Source organism: Callionymus lyra, chromosome 2 (assembly GCF_982586985.1).
Source record: "Callionymus lyra chromosome 2, fCalLyr1.hap1.1, whole genome shotgun sequence".
NCBI classification, from domain to species: domain Eukaryota; kingdom Metazoa; phylum Chordata; class Actinopteri; order Syngnathiformes; family Callionymidae; genus Callionymus; species Callionymus lyra.
The window spans coordinates 44,206,491-44,234,478 of record NC_141819.1 but is presented as its reverse complement, the minus strand read 5'-3'; the positions used below and the strand labels follow the sequence as shown (position 1 = coordinate 44,234,478).

The 27,988-nt window shown below is 38.5% G+C and overlaps 3 protein-coding genes across 3 annotated transcripts in view; all 3 read right to left on the bottom strand.

The window, feature by feature from the left end:
* The window catches only part of cemip (cell migration inducing hyaluronidase 1), a 74,600-nt gene extending 69,673 nt beyond the window's left edge, over positions 1-4,927 (bottom strand). Inside the window, exon 1 of the mRNA XM_087785424.1 lies at positions 4,813-4,927. The gene's annotated coding sequence lies outside the window, so the exon portion shown is untranslated. The remainder of the gene's footprint in view (positions 1-4,812) is intronic.
* tlnrd1 (talin rod domain containing 1) overlaps positions 1-14,124 on the bottom strand; it is a 90,381-nt gene extending 76,257 nt beyond the window's left edge. Inside the window, exon 1 of the mRNA XM_087785427.1 lies at positions 14,110-14,124. The gene's annotated coding sequence lies outside the window, so the exon portion shown is untranslated. The remainder of the gene's footprint in view (positions 1-14,109) is intronic.
* abhd17c (abhydrolase domain containing 17C, depalmitoylase) lies at positions 12,643-26,947 on the bottom strand. The gene is made up of 3 exons (XM_087785428.1): positions 26,238-26,947; positions 17,462-17,641; positions 12,643-15,018 (listed from the first exon to the last, which is right to left on the bottom strand). The coding sequence occupies exons 1-3, from the start codon at positions 26,699-26,701 to the stop codon at positions 14,799-14,801; spliced, it is 864 nt and encodes a 287-aa protein (XP_087641554.1). The 5' UTR covers positions 26,702-26,947; the 3' UTR covers positions 12,643-14,798.
* Between the last annotated feature and the right edge of the window lie 1,041 nt (positions 26,948-27,988).

Below are 27,988 nucleotides of genomic sequence, written 5' to 3'. Positions count from 1 at the left end.
TAATCTAATGCCAAGTAATTCAGTTCTCCAGGCTACAGGTTCAGGACATTTCTTTTTGTTTTCTTGTTTTTTTCGTGAACAGTTTTCTTTTCTGATTCTTCTAACTATTTCCCGAAGGAGACCTCCTGAGGGATCAATAAAGTTCTACCTAACCTAACCTATAATACCTTCAACAACTGTCAAAGCACACATACATACTAATATCGGATCATCTTCACACCTGCTAATAAAACCTTTGTTTATGTTTTCAAATGTTGGTGTCCTGAGAGGAACTCGGACATCTGCTGAAGAAAGAGTTAACTTGTATTTTGATGAAGATATCTGATCCGAGGCACTCTCTCCAGACTGTAATTAAGGTGGAGGAGAGCATGCTGAGAGTTGTGCGATCAGAAAAGACAGCTTGTTATGACACTCTTACACACTCATCTCAACCACTGGCACGCACTTGTTTTCGCCACTAAACTGGTTATTACCCTGATTAACAAATCATTTCCTCACACATTTCCTTCCCAGCATTGTTCCGTATAACTAGATTTCACAAGAGTAATGAAGCTATTCCCAAATTCAATTAACGTTAGAATGTGTCGAGGGTGTACAGGGGGGTTTGAGTTAGTACTTTCCGATGAGAGAGTAACACTTCATATACTGTTGTTTGTGTTATTAAGGGTGAGGGAACACAGTCATCATCACAGCTATGTGAGCAAGCCATAATTTCTCTGTTTAGAATAGGGCTGCAATAGTTTAATACGTTTGCAGCTGCTCTTATGTCACAAACAAGTTGTTTTGTATTGTAAAACAGAAATAGACATAACACAAATATTCAGTATTTTGATCGATTGTTTTTTTCACTCCAGAAGTTACAGTAGTATACATTACTCTGACAGCTTGACGGAAAATCAAGATTTAAATAAGAAAGCAAAAACAATCAGGAGAAGGTGTAACACCAGTATCATTAGATTTTTTAAAGTACTTTGATGGGAAGTCAAATGTATTCGGGGCATTTGTTTTCGCTTTGGATAAAGATTTTAGTTAAAAATAAATATATAATTAAAGAGTAAGAACTTCTCCTTCCCTTTAAAGTCCATAGTGCTGTGCCTGTCTGGCACTTTGCTTTTTAACAAATAATCTCTGCCGAGGAATTCCTGAAATGGGAGCAACAGGGTGTGTGTGTGAGGATTACAAGACTAAATCTCCTGACAATGATTTTATGAGGCCAAACATAATGATTACACTATTTTAATTTACCTTTATATTTTGTACTGTAGATTGATTATTACGTCATCCTGCTGGGTGAGCAGCATAGTAACCAGGATCTATCTATTCTGTAGTTCAGGAGAGGCAAATCCAATGTTACCTCCATTGTTCTAAAGCTGCCGCCATAAACAAAACACTGAGTCCGTCACAAGAACCCTTGAGACACGTTACAATCGTTCCTGTCTTAAAAGTCAACTATGACACATTCAAACCAAATTATGGTAAGTGGACCAGATGTAAATCATAAACTTGAGACATCGTAAAAGAGAGTGTGATCCTGCCTCAGATAAAGAACTGAACTGGTACATTAGCTGCTGCTCCATGTAGGGATCAGGTGGCATGTTGCAGCAAGACGATGTGCCAGTGTGTTCTGATCACGACTGCAATGGGCTTTTTTTTTCATACACCAGAAAGCTGCTTCATTTCTGTCCATGTTTGGGGAGGAAGCAGAACTGCACCTGAACACATCCTCTCATCCCAATTGGACAACAAGCTCAAAACTGCCTGCAGGATCAGGCTGATTTCTGCATTAAATCTGCAGCTTCTGTGGAAGCTCAGCCTCGATGTGGAGGAAACATTCATCAAAAACATCTGTCTGAACTTACACGTGTGCACATTCTGTATCAATTCACAAAGAACCTCAACTCCCCACCTCAGAACTATGACTTGAGTGAACACAGTTTGATCCCAAGTGTGGAACAAAATGAGGAGCAAGCACTGAAACAACACAACACTTTACCAACTCATTAAGAGGGTGATAGATGCACAAAGAGACTGTCTGAATGTTCTGGATGTCAAATGAAAAATATATTATGGGCTCTGTATTTGGAGCAAAGGACACAGCAGATTGAGCACTGCCGACTGACCATGAGGGTGAGACATTTAATTGAGGGGTTTCCTAAAGCAAATATAGCCTTTGGCTGACAGCCCAGTCATTCACAGTAGCTGCTTTCTATGCCTGTGTGTATGTGTTTAAAAGAGAGGGAAGAAATCGGAGGGAGCTTTGCTTTCCAGTCGTCATTTTCTTTTCTATCAACTTCACAGGCACAAGGTCAAAAGACTCGGCCATAATTAAAGGTGCTAATGAGGCTGAAACAAAAAAAAAGCACATTGTAGAAGTCGACAAGATTGAATCTTTGCTTCCAAGACAAAGAGAGATTTTCTAACGACTTGACAACTTTTCCAGAAAATCCCACCAATATCCTTTTTAGTTACTTTGATACAGACAAACACTGGCAGAATCCTAACCTCGGCAGAGGTCAAAAGCAGTTGAATAAGCATTTTGAGTCTCATGGAAAACCAATCGTCGTGATCATTTTTCCACAGTCAACATTACCAACGCCAGCGCTGCCGCAGTTTCCATGCAAACAGTGTGAGTGTGCTTGGGATTCCGCAGAGGGCAAAGCAAACACCACAGTCACAGCATCCAATCGTTTGAGTTGGCAGATTTAACCCACTGGTACTTCCTCCACATCTGCCCCCCCTCCTGTTCCAGATGCTGGTTTGATTAAGTCGTGCAAGAGCCAGGTTTCTTCATTCACTGCGGAACAACAGCTTCTAATCAGAATATGTTTGGTCATACTATAATAATGGAGTCTAAAATTTCATTACTATTATTATTTGGACTGTTTTATTTTCCTAAGGAGGATAAATTAGGAAAATGTTCAGTGTCTGTCTAATTGTTTCCAGCATGACCTCTAGTACAAGAAGCTCATGAAAATGTGGTTGTTTCCAAAAACTTTATTCTTATCCATTTGGTCAGATCCAAAAATAGACACAGACACAAACTAAACTTACACTTAAACACTATTATTATCATGATTCAGACATAAATGTAGTATTCTACATAGTCTGTAGATCCCAGCAATAAATGTGTTTCCTTTTCAGTCCAGTAAAAAAGATGGATCTTTCCAGACTGTTCACCGCAAAGACATCATTGTGTGAATCAGAGACGCAGGAGAATGGCAGAGGAGGAGTTCATTAAAACATTAAGACACCATCACTTCTATCCATCTATATCTGCCTCAGTGCCGATGCTCAAAGACGCTGGTGAAATAGAATCCAAGGTAGATTAAGCCTTGGAATCAATGGGGACAAAAGTCCCATTTACATTTTTAATGAGGTATGGTTCTTAAAAATGTTTTGGGTTTTGATCCATGGACTGAGGAGAAACTGAGGAGCAGAACTGACAGAATTGTGGATCTGCAGCAGCAGATTAAACACACAAGAGGAGCATCATAATATCAAAAAGGTGCTTGCAGCCGGAGCACACAAACACCAGCAGATTGAGCAGCAGCGTGTACACGTGCAACACAGCAGCAGTTGAAAGGCGCACACTTGCAGCTCAGCTTGTGTTATCCCCACACTTTTGCACAAGAACATGCCCATCTCACTCGCTATCCTGCTCACATGTGCATCATCATCACAATTTCAAGATGGTACAAGTGCTTTGAGCCTTCATTTTTTCACATAGAGAACATGTAGTACTGCACTTCTATCACCTCCCAAATAAATAACTATCAACACACTATGAATCAACAATTTAACACACATGCTTTAACGCAATAGCTTATCACCAACCTAAAGCCTGTGTGAATGACATATTCAAACATTTAATAAAGAAAATGAAATATAGAATATAAAAAGTTAAAAGCTGTGTTGCCTAGTAATTATATAAATAAATAACATTCAAAATGAAATACACAGCCGAGTCTCACACCTGCATTGGTTCTCTTAAGGTCTTTTCATGGATCAAATAAAACATTGACAGTGTCTTTCAGGCAGCAATATGGTCTAGTAGTTGGTGCTAATGCCTCACAGCAACTTGAGATGACTTTTGGAGGGATCTGGATTCTTTCTGTTTGTTGGTGTTCCCACTCCCAAATTCTTCCCAGAACAGATACGAACAAATGTCAAATATGGGTCGAACTCGACTGTGTGAGTCAGTGTTTTTTTTTTATTTCTTTAGGGGGGGATTCTGAGAATCAGGTACATTGCACAGATTAACTAAATACTAGAAGATTTGCGTGTTTATTTATAATTAAATCATCAGTACGTATTATTTTTAAAGGTTGCACTGAGATCACAAGGTTTTGTAGAGACGTAAAAGTTTAAGAAGCTCTAAAAGCCTAAGTGTTGACTGACCAGTTATCATTTTAGAAAGCAGCAGCACAGATGTGGGTTCATGGAATTCGCTGTAACAGCAGTTTCATCCTCTTCTCATACATTATTTTATTGAAATATTGTCACCGGGTGCGCGTGACTGGTCCAGCAGGCTGATAGTTCTGCGCCCACGCGCACCCGGGAGCCGGTGGTCCAGTAGTTGGCAGGAGCCGGAGTTCACATACCTTTGCCCTGCAACTCGTGGCAGGACGACACAGGTCTGTTGTTCACATCACTGCTCGTCCTGACAAGCTTCTCTGGATCAGAGTTTAATAGGCAGACGACAGCTCCTGTGTCTCGCGAGTCATCACCTGTCTCTCCACACACTCCATCGCATCCCCCCCCCCCACAAACACACACACATCACCTGATCCAAAGATGAAATGGAACACCTACCTGCTCCCTGACTGTCTGGTCCTGTGCCTGTGTCAGTGCTGTGGAGGTGAGGTGCGTGCACGCGTGCGTGGATGTGCCGGTGCGAGCGTCCAGACTCTCTGCCATTCTGTCAGCTGCTGCCCGCTTATTTACTCCAGCTGGTAGAGACACGCCCACGGTGGGCGTGTGCGTGCTCGCGCGCGTGTGTGTGCAAATTCCAGCGTATTCTTCGAAACACTATCATTAAGGTAGAAAGAAAACAAGCCTCGCTCTCGACACTATAGACACTCACCAGGCTCCTCTGGGAGTCTGACCTGAGCAAAGTGCGCTCCACCATCACTTTAAATGACAGTCTAGTCATGTGGCTGCAGAACTTCAAATGTAGAGAAGTGAAGATGATTATTGTTCTATTACATGAGGTGTTTCAAAGCACTTCACTGAAAGGATAAAGTAGGTTTATTGCCTTGTTCAGGAGCACAATGGCATACAAACAGCCTTACCCTGGGATCTAACTAGAAACCTCTTACCACTATGGCATTGTGGCACGTGATTATAACAATCTCCATGGCAATACAAGAACCCAAAACTCTTATTCCTGATGAAACATTTTCTGGACGGATCCTCTGCACATCATGGACGTCAAAGTACAGGTTGTCATTCACAAGTTTAAGTTCATCGACTTGACCTCTGAATTTCCATTATGTGATAAGAGAAGATTTCTACAGTACATTAGGAGCCAGTTTGGGGTTCCTTGTCAAGCATACTGGATCTGCAGCAGCAGATTAAACACACAAGAGGAGCATCATAATATCAAAAAGGTGCTTGCAGCCGGAGCACACAAACACCAGCAGATTGAGCAGCAGCGTGAACACGTGCAAGACAGCAGCAGTTGAAAGGCGCACACTTGCAGCACAGCTTGTGTTATCCCCACACTTTTACACAAGAACATGCCCATCTCACTCGCTATCCTGCTCACATGTGCATCATCATCACAATTTCAAGATGGTACAAATGCTTTGAGCCTTCATTTTTTTACACAGAGAACACGCATCGCCCTCTCTAGTACTGCACTTCTATCACCTCCCAATTAAATAACTATCAACACACTATGAATCAACAATCTAACACACATGCTTTAACGCAATATCTTATCACCAACCTAAAGCATGTGTGAATGACACATTCAAACATTCAATAAAGAAAATGAAATATAAAATATAAAAAGTTAATAGTATAATAGCGAATAGTACCAAGGGCAGGATTCAGGACACAGTGTAGAAACTTTTATTATAATTTGTTTTCGCAGTGTGAGATTTCCCTGCATTGATTTCATTTAATTTCCCAGGTATGAGTGTTCGGCCTGATCTAATCAGGCAGAATAATGAGTGTCTTCTCTAGAGTGTCCAACTGAAAATAGCTGGTCCTCTCATCAGCTTTCACAAATGTTGTTAAGAATCCCAGACTCACCAGCAGAACCAGCCAACCAGAGTATAGAAACAACACCGACTGGCAATACTATTAGGAGCTTTTCGAGTGCCCAGGGGAGACATTGTTGGGAAAAAGTTAAAAGTGGTAAAACTTGCAGCTTTCTTTAGAAATTAGCAATTTGCTGCATGCCGAATGAGAAAAGTAGTAGTTACATTATAATAACAATACTAACTATAACAATAATAATATGCATAATGCATCAATAATAACAATTATGAATAATAGTGATTAATATCACAATTACAACATAATAATTATTTTTAATTATTATCAGTCCAGTTTCTTGAAAAGACTGCTTACAGTGTATTAGTCTGCTGCCAGTGGAACATAAGTCACTTTTACATATGGAACATTCGTTCAGTGTGTCTCTGGCCGTTTAACTACTCTCACAGTCACCTAAGGTGCCGAACTGATTAATTTCAGTCACCTGATGTTTGTGTAACCCAACCTGAAATAAATAGTGCAGGCCTGTGTTGCCAAGTCCACATGAAATGGCATCAGTAGTATATACATTTTATTGATATCTTCTGAATGTATCTGCTGCAACCAAAGGAGTCTTTTTACGTTAACATTTGAAACTTGTGATTCAGGAAAGTTGTGTTTTCACATTTAATGCCCTTTAACATATAATATTATTACACGCTGAAATTAAAGAATGTTTTTAGCTCATCTTGTGTAACTTTTTTTTTTTACCTGATCAGGATAATTATATTATATTAAACAAGTGTATTGTATTTAGATATTCTCTTTTGTTGTTCTTGGTTTTTATTATTTATAAGTGCATATGCAAAGAACTTTAAGTAGATATTGATGATTGAAAAGTTTAAATAATTCAAGGATTGATCAATTAACTAAGAATGAAACACATTCTGATTCCACAGTGAAGCTTAAGTCTGTTTTCTTGTCTGACCCTGAGGTGGGAAAGTAAAATAGAAACAAGAGAAGGATTGAGCTGAAAGACAGATCAGCACATTCTACTAAAACATCGACAGCTGGGGTGTGAGAAGATAACGGTGCCAGCAGCCGACCAAGGCCAATTTCATGCAAATGACTCTGGCATGAGCAGTGGTTCACCCGCTTCATTAAATGGAACATGCCACCACGGCCGGTTTGGTTTGGGTAGCGTCCAAGATAATTCCACACTTCTTCATGGGCTATTGGTTCAGCGTAATGCTACTGTGGACATCTGCATCCTCACGGATACTGGCGTGTCACTGGAACCAAATGCCCCCTTTGAATTGAGCAATTGTTCCATGTTGTGTTCAGGGACTGCAAGCTAGTGTAAATATGCTGCTGGTTGAATTAGCGGCTGGCATAAGATAAGGCAGGTGAGACAAGATGAGCTGTAGAAGGCGGGCAGCAACAAATCACACATGATCATTGAAGACAAATAATTCAAAGTTGTCAAAATATAGGAAAACATAATTGTGTATGTGCAAGGTGGCGCAGTGGTTAGCACGATCGCCATCGAAGGTTGCTGGTTCACTTCCAGGTTGGGAGGGAGCAAACTTGTGACTTTTCTGTGTGGAGTTTGTATGTTCTCCCCATGTTGTGTGGTTTACTCCTTACTATCCAGTTTCCTCCCACAGTCTAAAAACATACAGAGGTTGTTTGGGAACTTGGGGAAATTTGTCCGCAGGTATGAGTGTGAATGGTTCAATGTCTTTGTGTGTCCTGCAACAGACTGTACCGACCAGGGTGTCCCCCGCCTCTTGCCCTATGAAACTGGGATAGGCTCCAGCCCCCCCGCAACCCTCATAAGGGATTAAGCTGCATAGAAAATGAATGAATGTATAATTGTGTATAGTGAATGGTGTAACGTCCTTCGCTAAAAGGATTATGTCAAAATGAATTCATTTTTATTTTCTACAATTGGTTGTTAGGATGTGATTGTGTATATTTTCTATGCACTGTTAGCAGGGTCCTGCCAAGGGTCCTCAGAAAAAAATGCAAAGGTGTCGTTCCAATATTTAAACAATGGTATGATGTTTTCTTGCAAAATACATATTTGGTTGTTGTTAACATAAAATAAAGACAAATGTAACTCTTATGCTTCAGCTGTAATGACACATGTAGTGAAATAGCTACATTATAAATGCTGAACATGAAACAGAAACAATATTTAAAAAATATTTGTACAACTTTGAGGTAAACCGGTGAATTTCTGTCAATTCTGTCAAAAAAAACAAAAAACTTCAGTCCCTTGATGAGGGACTTAACTTGGGCCTGCAGCACATGGACAAAACGGTCCTATGCCACGACATCATGGCATGCAGGAGGGATCATAGCTGACTCTTCTCACTAGGGACACCCCTGTTCCAACTGCTCCCCTCAGGCAGGAGTCGATGAGATAAGACCGATGCAGACGAGAACATCCCGGTTCAAGAACCCTATCTACCCACTTGATGTCCTTATCACAAATACTATTTAACCTAATTTAATTTAAAACATTTTTTTTTTATTATCAATTATTTTAAGTACATGCCACTTTAATTTTATGTATTTTTATTTTATTTTTCATCATCATTGTTTATTCATCTAATTGATCTAATTTATATTTATTCCATTCTTTGTATTTTTACTGTCATCATCATGAAAAATTCCTATGTTGTTTTTACAACACTGGCAAAAAACGTTTTCTGTTTATATCTGCAGTTACACAGTCCGATTGATCTGTGTGTTTAGTCCGTGACTTTCAGATGATTTCAGCAGACATTACTGAAGGAAGTGCAGACAGACTAATCTGGAAAAGACTTCAAATATACAATACCAAGTTCATTGATATAATGGAATATATAAAACTGTTTGAATTGGATTATCTTTTTAATGTCTTGATTTGATTGGTCTTAATATTAAGTATGATGCAATTCATACTCCACCGTGATGCGCTGTCGACCCATAACGTATATCAAAGATCATGAAATATGATCACATATAATATTAATCTGACAGGTAATGCATCATGATGTTGTATTCATTTGTTGACACTTATATCAATATTTAGTCTTTTGCGGTCTACTTTGTTCATCCAGAACGTCTGCGCTTTTGCTCTCCAGGCGTCTAAGTCACTGCAAACACGAGCATCTGTCTTGCTGAAAAACAAGCAAAAACACACATAGCGTGCACAGAGAGTCATCAATTAGTGTATAATGATGGCTACTTCAAATTCTGTGTCTACTACAACATCTGCTTGATACAAATCTATTCAGTAGGATTAAGGAATGGAGCCTAAATGACATTCAGCAAAAAAAGGGAATGAGTGGCACCAAATAAAACAAGTGAAACTGTAACAGATGGACAAATCCATTACCACATCTGAAGGACAGGGGAGACGTATTATAGCTTCTTCTGAGAAATGTTTGGCCATGAAGATGTTGTGGGTGGGAAACATTAACAATCAGAACAAAAAAATGTTATTTTATCACCTCCATCCGTAAACCTTTTAAATACTTTAGGACTTCATGAAAGAGACTTAAATTCCTGTAATTTATTGTAGTTAGTTACTGTTAATATTTGTGAGACAAGGATACTCTGATACTTCCACTTGCAGTGTAGGTAGATATTTAGACATTCCATACCATGCAGCCTTCATAAACATTATCTCTCAAGAACAAACCTGTTGTTCCTGAAGAGGACTTCAAGACCCGAGGAAGCAACCGAATCTGATACAACTGAGGTGGAGTTGGCAGACAGATAGCGTTTTCTGGGACCGCAGGTCACAACTAACCTAAACGTGGCTTGTAACACCACTGCCACAGTGAAAAAAGGATCATCAGGGAAACTGGTATGAACCACTGCCCTCTCATCCAGGCCTACAGAGGACCAATAGACAGCATTCTGACTGCAGGTATCACTGTTTGTATGGAAATTCCACACAGGCAGAAAGTATGATTATGAAAATATTTATTGGGTGGATTAAGGGGTGGATTAAATGGTACAAACCTCACTTCCATGACTGTACGCATAGGCAGTGCTGTAGAAGAGAGCAGAGGAAATGATTCTCCTATCATGCCCAAGTCCTAGTATATAAATCGTTCTATATCTCCTTTTTTCTCAATAAAGTGTATTTTGAAATTTGTACAGGGATTTATATTTTATATTTTTATTCTTCTTAACCTAGTTCTTAATTTCTCACTCCTTAATTCAGAGAGCCCTGCGCACGGTTCACTGTGTCTCACAACTTTGACCTTAATGATGATGACATTTCTTTTTTTAAATGAATGCACGAACACTCGATGCAAAAGATAAATAAATATATAAATTATAATATTCAGGTAATTCAAGCCAGTGGTTTCCAAGATTCAGTTTCTTCCACTGAAATCTATCTTAGGAACCTCCTGTCTCTTCTATCCTCCCTCTTTAACACATCTTTAAACGTCTTCTATGGGAAATATATTTTCAGGTACACCGTTTTCATAAATATTGAAAGTTTAAGCTATCAAGCTGTCAACCTATTACTACTAGTAACGAAGGTCAACCACACCCCCTCACTATGACAGACTTAGACTGAGTGAGAGCATTCCTAAACTAAAGCTGGGTCTCAAATCGCATACTTGCGTAATTAAATTTAGTATTTTTAGTGCATAAGTGCATCTCATTTCTGAGTATGCGAAATGTAGTGCGCCATGCACACTAAATTGGCAAACTAAAACGCCCACAAAACAGAGTATAGATCGGACACTTTCTAGGAAGTTATGTATATACATATATATGTATATATATATATACTTACAGGTGCATTTTCAGCCAGCAGTAGGAGGATGACACGTCTTCGGTGCTGATACCGGCGTAAATATCTTGTTAATATTTTGTTTCTCATATTTCTCGATCCAAACAAAACGTACTGCCAGCAGGTGTCGGCGATAGTGTTCCTACAGCTGGTTGCAATCATCGTTAAATAGAAGAAGAAGAAGAAGCTGTCGCGTCTTTTCTGGTTAGTGCGTAGCGCAATGGTTGATTTGACACACTATATGTTGAGAATTTGCCTACTAGTTAGTACGTACACTATCCTGATGCATACTAACCACCAGTGCATTAAGAGAAGTATGCAATTTGAGACCCAGCATACTTGCTATTCATTTTTAGGGCAAGATAAGAGCTCTCCGAATACAGCCTCCGGTTCGTTGACATTCTCGTGCTATACCTAACAACTTTAAGTCTCACCAGTTATTGTATATGAGATTTGCCCAAAGAGATAGAGCTCTATCCTAAACTGTATCTGAGAATTCTGGGATTAAGGCCCTTGATTTTGCAGTGTGTGCGCCTTATTGTCTAGGCCACCTTCTCTCTTTCAATTTCTGTCAGCTACTCAGTTGTCCTCCGGGAAATTTCATTCTATCTTTTGCTTGCAGATTCCTTTATCTACCACGCTGAGGTAGCGTTTCTACTCCGTTTTTATCTTGCAGATTATACACCCAATTGTGTCTTTTAGAATCCTTAATCTTTATAAAGAAAGCTTGTTCCTTCTATGACTTTTTTGACCATTTCCTGGACTTCACAATGTGGCAAAGAAAAAATTAATTGTCAAGCATAGTGGTATATCACAGTTCTTTTAAATCTGCTCAATTACTGCTGGTTATGCTTCGGTTTACATCTACAGCTTCCGGTAGCATTTGACCAATTAAGAATCAATATCTTAATACGTTTAAGTGTTGTACAAACAAAAAGGGATTGTTTGTGGTGACCGTATAAAATAAAAATAAAACATTTAAGTTTTTAAATCCGAAGATATGTCGTCACATGCATTTCTAATGAAGGAAATACAACCGCAAACATGGGCAAAATCATGGAGAAGAATGGTAGGAATCTCAAATATAGTCCGCTTCAGTCTGCAAAAAAGATCTTCAGACCAGGGACGGCTCACACTCAAATTTATTTTGCACTTTAGACTGGTAAAATGCTGGCATCCATTTTTGTGAACTGGCGCTTAAGATTCATTAGTTTAAAGACGTAATGCCAACGTAACCAAGAAAAGCATCTAAACAAGAGGCTCAGGCTAATGTGTGTTGTAGAAAAAATAAAAGTTTTATTCTTTTTCATTTTAAACATTAAAAGACTTTTCAGACAACAATAATCAGTAGGCCATTAATTAGATTAAGTATTTGTTTCCATTTTTTTGTACAGGCTGGTGACAATTTGGTGAGGGATCACAATTGGTTCATGGGGAGGTGGTTTGGGACCACTCTTCTCAAAGGCAGGGTTGGGCATTTTGTTGTTGAGAGCTTGACATTTGCCAGGAACAGTGTTGTTAGCCAGCATATGAATTAAATAAAAAAATATAAAACATTCATGAACCCAAGTATCCAAACTAATATGAATGAATGTGGCATTAAAGAGAAACAACATATCTTCATGCATCTTTATTCCTTCATTTGAATTAAAACATGTCATTTTGCAACAAGTAGAACAATCAACTTTCCAGTATTTAAGGCTCAACAAAATAGTACAACATATCTCCGACCATGAGCTTTTAGTTGCATATCCAGTGTATAAATGAGTCAATGCACTGCATGAGAACAACTTAGATTTTCATGGCTTGCTGACATAAATATTACATTTAATAGATAATGTGACAACTGCAAAACTGTAAAAAGTGAAACATAGAAAAGGTTTAGGACCAAAAATAGGGCCTTCATATCCTGTTAAAAAGAAGAGTGATGAAATCCATCACTTATTGGGGATCAAACTGACATTGTACAAGACACCTCCTCAATACAGCAATACATCATCATAAGCAGGCGTCAACACTTTAGTACTATCAATGCGTTTCAAAGTCATCATTTAGGCTCCTGCTCAAGTGTTTTTTCTGGACATTCTCTTTGCAAAAAGAGCACAATTCAAATACACTGAAAATCAGTAGTAGTAGCCAAGTGCATGCCGTCTCAAGTCTTTGGAGTGTGAGCTGTCGTAACCGCAAACATGAAATGCTGAAGTCTCCCGACTCCTCAAACTGGTGGAGCTCACAGTGACAAACTGAATGCTAGCAGCAGTTCAAAAGAGCAGAATGGTCACCGCTCTCGTTAATTGGGCGGATTAGGTGAAACGTGTAAGGCTTACAGCTGATAAGGTCCTGTGCCTGTCAGACATTTATAGATATCTTGGCATGGATTCACATATTTCACACGGTATACTCAAGTGTTTTTTGTTCCTAAAATCTTGCATAACCTCAAGTGCATTTCAGACCCTGATACATGGTGCTCTCTTTTTCGAGGTAAGTTGTGTGACACCTGAATCTTCTTATTGATTAGCTAGGCACTTGCATAAACTGAATTTCCCAAGGGTGTCTTTGTCAAAACATACTTGTATCCAGCAGCTCTAGTTAGCTCATCCAAAAGAAAAGCAATCATTGTCATTTGTTTGGTAATGAGTCAACTGTTTTGAAGCTCACTTCGGGTAAAAACAACCGTGTGATATTTATAGGCATTCTAACTGGAGACCCATAACAAAACACAGGCCTTGACCCTTGTACAAAAGTCAACGGTTAAAACAGTTCTTGCCGAGGTATACTACACAAAATTGTGGAGGTTCAGTTGTCGTACAGTCATGATTAAAAGTATAAATCCATAGATGAAGGTGTACTGAGAGATTAGGCACACCACCACCAGTTACTAAATAAGAACCAGCCATGGCGTATGACCCCATGGGCAGAAATCTTGTGTGTACAGGCCTACTAAATTGCCCTTTGTGAGTACTTTTGGTGAGTGTTTAGGGCCACTGTACTCCGTATTCTTTATACAAAATGCCCGCTGTTGACAGCTTCACTCGTAACTGGTCCATACGTTTAAACTTACAAATAACCCTAATTATAGTTAAAAAATAATAATTCATAACCCCCTCCCCCCCATCGTAGAAGGGTATTCCAAAATGTTGCAGATATTATTTAAAGTCAATTTATGTGATATTTTATGTGACAACCATGATTTAAAGAATTTTGCCTTTGAGAGAGCACCATGTAGTGGGGTTACAATGGTAATTCGTTAGGTTGTACCCCTCTTAACCAACTAGACAGAGAACGTTAATTTGCAGCAATCAAACATGATGTTGTCCAAAATACAAACACACAAAAATGTTAAACAAACGGAAATAATCTGCATGTTAGTTTAATTAACCCTAAATCACATTTAAAAGTCCCTAAACAAGATAAACAAAAGTTCTAAAAAGGTGCAAAAAATGACTTTGTATAAAGAAAATAGAGATTAAAACAATTAAAAACAGGAGAATAGTTTCATGGAGATCGTAGTTAAACTTAAGTGAAAAGGGATATGAAAAGAGGCTGCAAATTGAAACTATGAACATAAAGGTCGAGATCACTTAAAGCACCAAGTTTCACAGACAGTAGAGGTCTACCTGGTCCAGCTTTTAAAAGACACTCAACAATCTGAAATTCAGTCCACTTAAAACTGGTCAAGGGTGGATAGAAAATAATACTATCAATTTACTCTGAATTCCCTTGTGGTGCTGGAACATTAGGATAAGCATTGAGAGCTCTCTCAAGATGAGATCCCAAAGCTACCACTGCCTTAGGAGGTGTTCAGCTCAAAAGAGATGAACTGCTTAAGTCTTTCCAGGTACTGGGCATAGAGTTCAATATCATTGTGGCCGGCACCCTCCACCCATAGTGGCTCAACGGCACGTGGACAGCGCTCATACATGGCCAATCCGTGGGAGAAATTGATCACTTCGTCCTCGGTTCCATGGATCACCAGCACAGGAGAGGCCACCTTGGAAACTTTGTCAATGCTGTTGAGAACAAACAAGTGATAGATTAGATTATTTTAACATTAGATTAGATAGACTGAGACCCTGAGTCTATTAGTGTTGCATCTGGCGAGGAGCATTCTGTGCATTCCATCTGCTTCTCTGCTCACTGATGACAGTGTTCAGAGGCCACCACAGACTGGTAAAACATGCAGATAATATTATGGCAGAAGAGAACAATCACTTAAATCCCAAGATTAAATACTAAAACTCTGTGAAATATTCCAAACAAAAGAGCAAAAAAGCCATTATACAAGGGGTTATGCGTGAGAAATATAAAAGATGTTCCTGTAAATGTTAAATAAATTTAAAAAAAATTAAAAAAATTAAGGGAAACATTTTATTCAAGATGAAAAAACAATTATAAAAATGAAAAACGATTCAACAATATACATATAGATATTTTTCACATTTCTGTATCCACATTCAACAGCACTCTATGGATTTTTTTGATTTTTTTGACTTCTTTAAGGTTTAAAATAACAATTTATTTTGATCATAGTACTTTTATGTCAGTATGACCTCCGCAGCTAAAGGAAAAATAAAATTCCACAAGCAAAATGTATCGCGATATCAGTGAATCACTACAGGCCAAAAATGTAATTCAACATTAAAACCTCTGCCCTCCTAGAGCACACCTCACAGTTGTCTTCATACACGTTCTTTACAACCAATACATAAATAGTGATCCTGACCTCCTTGTACAATTTCACACTACCTTTCTAGGGACTTTTCCTAGTTCCTAAGGACACTTTTCTATGCAAACATGTGATGTTTTTTTGGCCAAACCATTCTGCTGCTCACTGATGGTCACTTCTCTTAGACAAACCTAAACATCCACTTCCTAATCCCTGCAGCACATTCTAGTTTAGCCCTGGGCCTTTCTCGGATTCGAACAACAGTGATGAAACCCCTAATGGACCAAACAAAACTATACAAACAAGAGTCTTAGTACATCTCAACAACGCGTAAATACTTGAGCGCACTTTCAGCCAGAGGGGTGATATTAAATATCCTTAGAGACAATATTAAAAAATCTGTGGCGAGGTAGTCAGGAAAGGTTGATAATGGGATAAATACAGACGTTTAATCTAGATACTCATTTGAAGATGAATCACTCTCTGGAGAGATGTATATAAATAAAATAAAAGTACAGAAATAGTAGGAAAAGTAGAATTAAAAGTTATTTAAACAAATATGAAATGACTCAGTGATGTTTGCATAGGTCCCGGAGGGGTGGCACACCAAATATAATGACATTTCAGATTTAATGGACAAGCCCGTCTGTGCTCCAATCAAAATATGACCTATCAAAACCACCTCAACCAGGACCGAAGTTTAACAGCTCAGTCTTTATCAGGCACCACAATTAATGTCGAGGTTTGGTGGCAGATTCACACACAGAACCAATGGAAGTTAATTTCATCCAAAAATGGAACGAAAACATAATCGTGGTAGCTGCACCAGGGGAGCGCATATTGACAGAATGTCACTGGCACAGTGGTCATTACATGAATTCTCAAAATAGCAGCAAAAAGGGAAGCTGGACAGGATTATACAGTTTTATGTCAGGGAAATTGGAAATGTGGACCTTAAAGAAGTAATGGATCATATATATACATTGAGTTTACAGGCCTTCAGGTCGCTTCTAGATTGTGAAGATTGACCAAGGGTCATTCTTCTTTTGAACAGAGGCTGCCGTTTGCAGTGCAACCAAATTAAATCACCAATAATTAAAATTTAAAATACTACATTGGGTCTGAAAAGTCTTGTTGAGCAACTATTCCGGGTGTTTGGAGAGGATTGTACATAATCTCTCTAGCCCATGTGCCGTTTTACACCAATGTTTTCTCATAAAGTATATTAAAGTTTTTCCACCAAACCAGAAACTGTACGACTCTGACCCTGATGTACATATTTGAGCTGAATTCATATTGTTAATGAATATAGATACACATGAGAATGTTAAATCAAATACATTACAACTAAAATAATGATGCACCTCAAGTAAACGTAAACTGCAGCCTAAATCATATTTGGACAGATTTCATAATTTTCAATGACTACAACTTTAAATATTATATTCCTTGAGCCAATTTTGATCAATATAATCAAAAGCAAACAGAGTTTCAAAGATAACTGGACATGGATATCATACCAGCATGATACAACATACTTTTTGAATGCCAAGAAAGATAAGAGCTTGAAGAAACAGCATGAACATTTCTTGAGCTTGAACCTCCTCAACCGCATCATCTAGTCTATAGTGGAAAACTCTACTTATGGATATCACACAGGATTTATGCATCTCCCTGTCCAAACTTGCAATTTACATCAAAGGTTGAATTGGTTCAGTAGCATGTAATGTTTTTCAGTATCAGAAGTATTCGCACACCCAAAAACAGCAACATTTAATGTGTCACACCTGGGGAAGGCATCGAAACAGTAGGTCTTGCGTGTATCTGGAAATGCCACTCTGAGTCCGGACATAAGTGGTGAGTGCAGGATGACAGCAGCACACTCATAGCGGGCAGCTAGGTCCACCGTAGGTACAGTGCCTATGCTTTGACCGTACAAGATGATGTTTTCAGGCATGACACCGTATCTGCAAGGAAATAAGAAAACACACGAGTTAAACATCAAATCATTTTACAAAATGTTTTCACTCTGCAACACAAAATAACATGGCTTATTACATGTATCATGACAATTAACAGTTGTGATCAAAGATCATTAACATATTGAAAGTTATAAAATGAATCCATAATTCAACCACAACTTCCAAAATAAACATAATAAACATATTTAGAGAAAATATTTACATGTATAAACAAACTAAGTCACCCCATCGATAAAAAGTATTTAGAGAAAAAACTTAAACCGAAGGTAACGCCTGTTCTTGTGGAATGGTTCATGGATTTAGGACCAAACAATGACTCAGGGAGGTTACTGAAGGACTGTTCAGGTTTCAGGCAGCCATGCCTTCCTGCATGAAAAACGTCACCACCACACCTGTAACTAAGAGCCATCATGCCAACATAGCCCTCACAGGCGTGTAGGGCAGGGTTCTCGCCAGCACCATTGAGCATAGGGGCCCCTAGACCGTGATTGGGGCCCCAACGCTGTGTCTCAAACAGCGTAGGTGGGATTTTCTCCTATATTATACAATTATTTCACAAAATCTGGCCATCAAAATGCAGAAAATAGTGTTTCAGACTGTTAAATATTCCAAATGTATCCTTTATAATGTATGTGAACTAATTTGTTAAGAGTGTAGCACATAAAGAGTACAGCTAGATGATATTTATCAAATCTTCAAAATATATTGCAGTTGTCCTTTGTTTCATGTAGAAAATTACTATATGGTGATATTGAGTTTATGTTAAGTAGCCATCTTTAGTCACAGCACTTTCATCTCTGGAAAGAGATAAACAAGCACACCTAGTTATTTTCCATTCTTGCTCTATGAACAACAATGTTTGCAAAAACTGTGACTTAGTCATTAAAAAAATCATTCAGGACACTCATCAGAACACTTGCAACTTGTTTGAAATATGTTACTGCATAGATCCAACTTGCAATAGTATTTAGTGTCAAATAGAAATGTTTTTAATTGCCATTGTGTTCATATGACTGCTTAATAAAACAAAATAAATATAGTTTGTATAAATATACATTGGCATGTATAGGTAAAATCAATATCATACCATTGATATCTTGATGAATCACAGAATCATCATATGGTCTGGTCTGATCAAACACAATTTTTAATTTGCATTATTTTTATTATAATAATGCAAATATATGTGCTGACCAATAATGCAACAACATTTAGGTTTAAGGAACCACTACTCCATTCATTTTGTATGGATATACTTACAAGGTTGTTTTTTTGATTGGAGAAAAACACCTGACCAATACTTTATAATGAAATATGTAGTTACGTGAATTTATTGACAAGCGAGATTGGCGAGCCGTCTTCCCTCAACAACCAGTGGATCTACCGAAAGATCAGCTTGTTGATCTTCAGAGACGTGGCTCACTCAGCTGATCCAGGAGGTCTGATCACGTACATGACGTCAAGGATGTCAGTTTGAGGAGAAGCTGAGTGGGGAACAAATATGAGAGGTCTAGGATGGTGTTAGAACCATCACTGGACACAAGATCTAGTCCTCTCTGACTGCAGTGGACAGGGTGGAGGAGGCAAACTGTCTAAACAACTTTTTCAACAGGCTTGAGGAGGTCACCTCACTCTCACTGCTGCCCACTTCAGAACCTGCCCACCTTCCTGTGCCCCCCTAAACTCCACACAACCACTTCCCAACATCACCTCACTCCAGGTACGCAATGTACTTTTTTTTTTATCCATCTTCGGAGGAGGATTCGTCCAGGGAAGGCTGCTGGCTGATAAACACCTGCGCTGCTGCACTAGCTGAGCCACTCAGGCATGTCTTCAACCTCAGTCTACAGCTGGGGAAAGTTCAAACCCTGTGGAAGACTTCCTGTATCATTCCAGTCCCGAAAAAGATCCGGCCAAGCGAGCTGAACGATTACAGACTGGTGGCACCGACTTCACAGCTGATGAAGACACTGGAGCAGCTTGTCCACAAACATCTCAGACCACAAGTCCAACACGCACAAGCCCCCCCTGCAGTTTGCCTCCGGCCAGCAGTTTGTGTAGAAGATGCCATCCTCCATCTCCTGCATCGGACCTACTCCCAACTGGATAAAGGAAGCGGCTCAGTGAGGATCCTGTTCCTAGGATTTCTATTGCCTTTAACACCATCCAGCCACACTGAACACTGTCATCAGTGAGCAGAGAAGCAGATGAAGTGCACAAATGCTCCTTCTCAGATGCAACACTAATAGACTCAGGGACTCATTCATTCTTCATGCCATTAGATTGTAAAAATAGTTTTGAGGCATGAGTGGAGGGAAAAGATGAGGCTATTCTGTGTTAATCTCTTAATGTTCTTTATCTTTAGACTTAGATTGTGTAATCTTGCACTTTTTTTTTTTTTATAGAAACTTTGTTTTTGTATCTTTATGAATCTATCCTCTGTGTTGTTCTATGCTGACTGGAAAATCAATTTATCGAAGGAGACCTCCAGAAGGATTGATAAAGTTTTATCAGTCCATCTACCAAAATCTAAACTTTAAACAGAGAAATTGATAACGAACCTTGACTCTGGATGAAACGGAATCATTTTTGACAAGAAAGAAAAATAATTGTCTGCAACCCTAGCTGATAAAAGGAGACAGTAAAAGAGGGCATGGTGTAGTTCCCTGTTCAATCTCTAGAAGGTACCAAGTGTTATAAATCATTTGAACCATGCCAAATCTCCAGGCAACTAGACAGACATAAGGATTAGAGACAGAACAGACAGCCATGACAGAAACAAGAGGTGCTGGACCATATCTGTCCTCCAAAGCGATGCCATCATAAAAGCTCTTCAGATAACAGCTTGGGTGTGACTAAGCTGCTGGCTTAGACAATTCACACTTCTGATAAGAAGCAAGTCAACTGAGCAGTTGTTCACCGAGATGGCAGATTATGACCACACTTGGGTGGACCAAGTACCAGACTGTTGCTTCGCTATACAACACTTGTAATTGATTATTCGTGATGCCAGACAGTAAAAGTTAGTAGTCAAGTGGATTTAATGGTACCCACATAGGTTATTTAATCAATCTGTAATTTGACGTATAAACTAAATCCCACTCCAATTTAAATAGTAACTAGGGATGTGGCCAAAACAGCAGACACATAAACCATTGAAAGTTTACAGCAAAATATACCAATCACAATCCTCCACAGAAACAGAAAGAAAGTATGGTCTTTGGGCAGTTTTACTAACAGCAAACAAGCCAAATGATAAGCGCAACAAACTGATGGTGGTCATTGCAGTAACCTTTTGAATGACAGAGAGCTGTGATAATGCCATTTCTGAATTAAATGGACACATTGAAATTAATCACTTTCCCGTAATTTTGTATTGATAAAATATAAAATTTCAGTAAACATAATTACCTCAAACCACGCTAAATTACCTCTGCAAAGGAGAGTAGAGTTGAGGCCATAATTAGCCCCCTTAGAGTAATCAAGAGAATTGTCTAATTTCACAAAGGAAATTACAATTAACAAGAAGTGTTTATATTGCATCCATTTCCAAAATACAAAAGGAAAAATTTCCACTAAGTTTGATTGTAATATTTTATTAATAGACTAAATTGAAACAAGGAAGGGCAAAAATGAGACGTCCAAAATGATAAGCCCCCTGGCCAATATTAAATAATGGTGTAGTATCTGAGCCACAACTGACAAGAACTTCTTAGAGTAGATCTTTACTAGGTTGACACTTGTCTCCTGAGAAATTTTGGCCCATTCTTCAATAGCAAATTGTTCCAGTCAGTCCAAATTGTGTGGTTTCCGAGCATGGACATTCACCTTTAGCCCCCGCTACAGTTTCCTTTATTCGTTTTGAAACATGTCCAAACATCAGCTTTAAAAGCTGCTGGAGTTAACTGTATCCTCTCATTCTCCAGGATCTCAAGGGATTTTAATGATCATTAAGCAAATGTCTATCTTTAAGGAAAGCATGATACAAGTTAATGCTTTAATAAATACTGAAAGTTATTTAAACTTCTCTATAAACATTGGCAAATCCGATTGCTGCTTAACTATGATAAAACATTTTATATGGAAAATCAGTTTGAAAGTAGAAACCATCTACCAGCTGAGCCACACACATAAAGACATTTTTACATGACAAATTATTCAACTTACATCTTCTTGAGTTATAGCATCACATGTTTCTTCTATTCGCAAAGCTTCTTATACTGCATTCTTCTCTATTTCCTTTTCAAACTACGCTATCGCACTCTGCACTCTTAAACATGGTTGTTGCCATCATGTGGAGGCTTGAAGTAGTGACTCTGTAACAATCGGATTTGTCGCAGAATATTTTAAGACTGGCAGTATTTAAAAATTTGGCGCCATTGTACATATAATGTACTATACAAATTAAATATACATTATACAATGTATTTACACACATTTTGGCACACACTGTGTTGATAAAACATCAACAACAAGGAAATGTATTGGGGTTTTTTTTACGTGCACGTCCTAACTTACGAGGGACTGAGGTCCATTCTGTTTGAAGCCTGATGTTTAGGATCTATATATTGTAAATTACTGAAACAAAGATCACTTTATAGCCTTAGACTCCTCAAAACAGTCTGCAGATGAAAAATGGCAGAACAGTTCATAGTTAACATTTGAACTTCATTCTCGTTCACATTTTTTGACGATGAAAACAGGCTTAAAAATTTACAGAAGCATTTGGAACACACCCTGTGTGTGTCTATTTCTTCACTGATCTGGAAGCTGAACTGCATGTTTACATTGACAAACAAGTTAGCCGACAATTTGTTTTTCAGTTTTCTCCCATCTGTTCCATATTTTCAGTAACGATTATTCTCATCTCTGACACACCTTTTTTCTAATGCAATGACTGAGCTGGCCCTCTTTCCCAAACATTCATCAAGATTACCCTACTTGGCTCTAAATTCTCCAAACTCAGCACAAAGCTTTTTAAGCTCCATTAGCACGGGAAAAATATCAGTCTTCGAGATAGTTAGACCTAGAATATGGGTAGAGCAAGTCTGATATACAACAGTTGGGTTTGTTAAAAGTTGATCAGCATCACTACACAGCGCCACCGAAATTAATTTAGACATCCACTAGTACCCCAATACAAGAGTTTCCCAACTAAAATAAGCCATTATGAGCGGTCTCTTGAGCATTTTTTTTGGGTTGTGTCCAAGATTGTTGTGTCTTCCATTTTATATTAAAGGGCACCTAATGTGCCGATTTAAGTGTCTCCTAAATTGTTCTAGGACCTCTATAATACTCAGTGTGTTTCTTTTTGCACAAAACTCTCATTTAAAAAAAAGATATTGACATAAGAAAATACGCTTAAGCCCCACCCACTTAAAATGCGCCGTTTTGGCTGAGATGAAGTCTCGTCCAAGCAACCACGGCTACTCTGCTCTGATTGGTCACAAAACACGAGTTGCATTAGGACTCTTGCAAATTTCAAACTCACCCCTAAAACTCCGGTTTTGCACATTAAAAACTAATAATAAAAATAAGGTATGTACACATTACAAAAACACCTGAAGGCAGAAGTAACTCTCACCATGTTTACATAAATATTTATTTTGTTTTACGATTAACATGTAGGTTCTTAACCGATCTAGGGCTTCTAGAGGAGGACACCTCCACCAGAGTGACGTCAGAATGTTTAATTTTAGCCGTAGTCTTGTTTGGCGAGATTTCAGATGGGAGAGAACTTTATTAAGTAATAACTTGAAAACGTAGCAATATAATGATGAATGACCTACTGCATTTTGAAGAAGACGACTTTAACTTCTACAACATGTGAAAAAGTCAGGAGAGTTGGGTTTTCACATTAGGTGCCTTTTAATTTTGGTGATAGGTACCATAATAATATGGAACATTCCTAACTAGGGCCTTCTGGGTGACAAATGTAGTGCTGCAGGTCACATATAAACTTCCCATGTCTAAAGAATGATAATGAAAAATCATACAATGACTACAAATATTACTTACTTATAAACTATAATAAAGAATTGTTATACAATATTATGGCTGCCAACATTAGTCTATAAAACTGCTATGATGTTGCCTACAAAACTGCCAACAATATATTTAGTAGTTGACGCCTGTTCAGGCCAAATCAACGTCCAACTAACAGTCATAACAGCCATTAATTAATAAGCCTAAACCCACTTCTAGTTTGTGCCGCAATGCAATTATTGTAATGTAAATAGAATGTTACGGGCTATACTGTGTAGTGGATTTAGATCATTATCATAGTGATACGAGGAGTAAGTTGTTGTACTGATGGTACTAGTCTTTACATTTTTTTTCTCCAAATCCTTAAAGGGCAACTCATTTAAAAAACCCAGCTCTTCCGAATTTGCTCACGTTTCCAAAGTCTTCCTCTCCAAGATTCAGTATGTACCTCATTATAACAATCTTCCACTTTGAAGTTATTACTTACAAACAACTCCCCCCTCTGAAATCTGAGAATAATGGGTTATAAGAGTTAAGCCTATGATCAAGTAATAATGGCTGCACTCTTCCTGACAGCTGTAATAGATAGATAAACTTTACGCCCCATTTTGTTTATACAACAAGTCCCTTGGAGGTTGACAATTACGGGATTGATGAAGCGCAGTGACAACTGATAAGTACAATAGAGGTCCAAGACACTAAAATCAACATTAGTTTAAAAAAGTTAAACCGAACTGAAAGCACTTGCGTGTTTGATTCACAAACATTAAATTACAACATTGTTTTTTGAATGGAAGCAAGGGTTTCTCCAACAAACAATGCCTGCAGGCCAGTGCCATTAACTGCATGATTCATTATATTCTTCACCATTAAAAAAATTGAGACAAAACAACAGTCTTAACTTTCTTTCTGCAGCACTTCTGTCATGCAGCGTCTTGTTCTCTTGCATGAAGCTTAACCAAACAGCCGTTTGATTTATGGGATGGATTTCTCAGTGTTTTTCTGATGTATTAAAATGAGTCAAAGACATTTATTAGATTAGACTCATGACTAATCATCAGGGCTTGTTTCTTTAGCAACATTATAAGACAACGGAGTGAAGTTTAGTGATAGTAAGAATTAAAAGTTCTGTTTCATAGCAGTATGTTTAGTTTACATCACTTTAGTTCCTTGCTTTTTCATTACAAGTTGATTGACCCATCACACATATGTCTTTATTTTCAGTTAGTGGATACAATACTTAAAGCTGGAACCCATTTCTGGTTGTATAACAGAAGCTGAATCATGGATTTAAAGGCTGAAATCTAAGATAAGAATGTATAATCCCATTAGTCAAGTGATGGAAAATATAATCAGTAGATTATCAAAACAACCCTAAGTGGCAGCCCTAGATAACATATTTGACTTCCACCCATTTTAATGGAGAGAACAACTTTACACTAAGAAATATGATAGTGTTGGTAGTGTCATCTATACTTGACAGAAAACTGTTTTGCACTACATTTTAATTTAAAAAAGTAGTGTTTAAAACAAGGTTATTACATCCACCCATTCATTTTCTGCTGCTTATTCCCTGATAGCTTTTTTTTTAATGAGGTTGCTAGAACAACAAGATGAAATCAGCACAGCACGTCCAAGAGTAGACGGGCACAGACACAACAAGATCGGGCAGACTGAGGCAGCAGCCACGAGCCCGGTGTACCTTTCTGCATACAAGGAAAAATGACTTCGGTAAAGGTGGGTAGGTGGAGAAAAAAAAAAGCTGATCACATTATCAGTCAGTCACGGTACCTTTCATTATGACTATGACACCCAAATGCAACTATTTAAATCCCTAGGTAAGGTAAAACTTTATTGATCCATTTTGTTTAACATCCAATGAACTAGAAGTGTATCTTTTTAAAAGCAACAGCTCTACTCAACACAGAACAATCTGTGATTCTATTGCAAGTCTCTTCCCACTTAACTTACAGTAGCTGTAAGGATGAGTCCCATGGATGGAATTCCAACCTTGGATTTAAATGAATTGAATTCCCTCCCAGGTGCTCCAAATTCTGCTGCCAGTTTTCCCAGGTTATATAAAACTAAAATTTCATAGCCTAGTATTAAAAAGAAAATTCTGCCGTGAACCAAATATACAACTTCTAGTTTTAATAATGTTTTTATACCGATTTATGAAGGCAGATGAACATGATGGGTACCAAGGAGTAGGATACGGTGTTATGAAGTAGTAAGAATCAGGTTACATGTTCGTGGTATTAAAAAAAAAAAAGAAAAAAAAAAAAGTAGAGCTTGGAATTAACTTGGACACATCAGAACCATTTTCTAGATTTTGATTTTAAATGTTCGCTTAAGTATTAAAGTACATATTGGGTCAACGAATATTAGAAGCAGTACGTTTACGTATGTAAGAAATAGACGAGTTTCTATGATGTGAAAACATTTGGAGCCGCTTTACGTCATGAGTTGTGCATAGTAATGGAGGAGGGATCGAATGAATGGACGCCAGTGAGTCGTCTCTGGCGAACAGTCGACAGTGTAACAGGTCTCGACGCTTGAACCCTGTCGAGGGTTTGAATCCCTGCAGTCTACTCACTTGGTCCTCAGGATCTGCCAGGCCGCCTCGATGTCCGCGTACAGGTTCTTCTCGGAGGGCTTGCCTGAGCTGACTCCATACCCCGAGTAGTCGTAGGAGAACACGTTGCAGTTGATCCTGGATCCGAGGCCGATGTAGAAGCTGCACATCTGTCCCAGGTCCACGGCGTTCCCGTGGGAGAAGAGCAGCGTGTAGCGGCTGTTGGGGGCGCAGCGCACGAACATGCATGCCACCCGGTTCCCGCGGCTGCTCCTGGTGCTGAACACCTCCACGGCGTCCAGCTCCCGCTGGGAGTACTGCCAGTCCGCCCGCTCCGTGAGGCTTAGGCTGGTGGCTCCGGTGGCGTCGGTGTGCACCGAGTAGGTGGGCTCCGGCGGAAGGAACGCCAGCTTGGCCGCGATGCGACTGGGACAGGGCGGGCAGCAGAAGAACCAGCAGAGTTCACCGAGAGAAAAGCCATTCATCCTCGGGCCTGGCTCGGGCTGCAGGCGCGGGACAAGCTTTTAATTCAACTGGTGACAGGTGGCTCTGATGCTAATGCTAACCAACTCAACCATTCACTCTCAATATTCACACTCCGTTTCAACTCCAGCAACAGTTAGCGTAGCGACTCTTCCTACGCTTTAAGAAACGAATCCAAACACCATGTCTGTGTCCCACAATAAACGTATTTAGAGAAGAAAACAGCTGAAACAATCCTGCAACCTACAGACTGGCCGCTCTTCCGCTGTAGCAGGATATCCGCCCGGCTGCTCTTTATCAGCAGCCGTTCAAATAAAGCGTTTGTTTTTGGAAATTATTATTGGATAACTAAAGGTTTTGTAGCTTGTTTATGACAAATAATGAACGCATTCATTTGAAGAATAAAAAACAAAAACGCAATGTGCATAATTTCATTTTAAATGAAGGCCATTATTATACCAAGTAGACAAGTTGTTTGTGTGTCAAAAGCAGATCTGGGCAAAGTGGGGCCCGGGGGCCACATGCGGCCCTTTGACTGTATTTATGCGGCCCTTGTAATGTCAAAGTATGATCATGTATAAATGGTTCTAATGCATTAAAAAGTGTATTTTGTATTTATAATTAATTAATTTATGAATCCCTCAAAATAATTAAAGTTAGTTGAAGAAATGTTTTGAAAAAAACTCATTCAAGAATAAAATTGCAGCTTATTTAGCTTAATAAATGTCACGGCCTAATGACGCTTGTCCTTTTTTTTTAGGGATTTTCTCGTCTGTCTTTTTCTCGACGGCCCCTTACAACATTCACAGAATTGAATGTGGCTATTGAAGAAATGTAATTGCCCACCCCTGGTCAAAAGGAATGATTTTGATTTATACTACACAGAATAAAGATATACATTAACCATATCCGGCATAAATAACAGTTTTTACAAATTATTTTAAAATCATTTGAAATTACGATCAACCTTGTGGCAGTCCCAGTAGAGAATCGGGATGAAATGATTATAAAAAAAACATTTAACCATAATAATATATATTATCATTTATGTCATTATATACAAGAATCAGGTTCTTAGAGAAGTAAGTTGAATTTTAAACTGATAAGCTATATCTATCATTGAAGTAAATTAAAAACAGTAATTATATTTAGTGTTAAATGCTCTTTTTATTTGCACTTTGTTATCTCTTTGAACGGTGTTCTTGCTATTATAATCAAATTTCTCAAAAGAGATCTCCAGAGGGATTGATAAAGTATATTTAATTTAATCTAGGGTTTAATGTGAGCAA

What these genes read in the sequence shown, in the direction of transcription:
- abhd17c (XM_087785428.1), bottom strand. Translation starts at nt 26,701, where the DNA reads ATGAATGGCTTTTCTCTCGGTGAACTCTGCTGGTTCTTCTGCTGCCCG. An exon ending in TGGCAGATCCTGAGGACCAA is followed by an intron (nt 17,642 to 26,237) that starts GTGAGTAGACTG and finishes ATTTCCTTGCAG; the next exon opens with ATACGGTGTCATGCCTGAAA. An exon ending in TGTTTCGATGCCTTCCCCAG is followed by an intron (nt 15,019 to 17,461) that starts GTGTGACACATT and finishes TGTTCTCAACAG; the next exon opens with CATTGACAAAGTTTCCAAGG.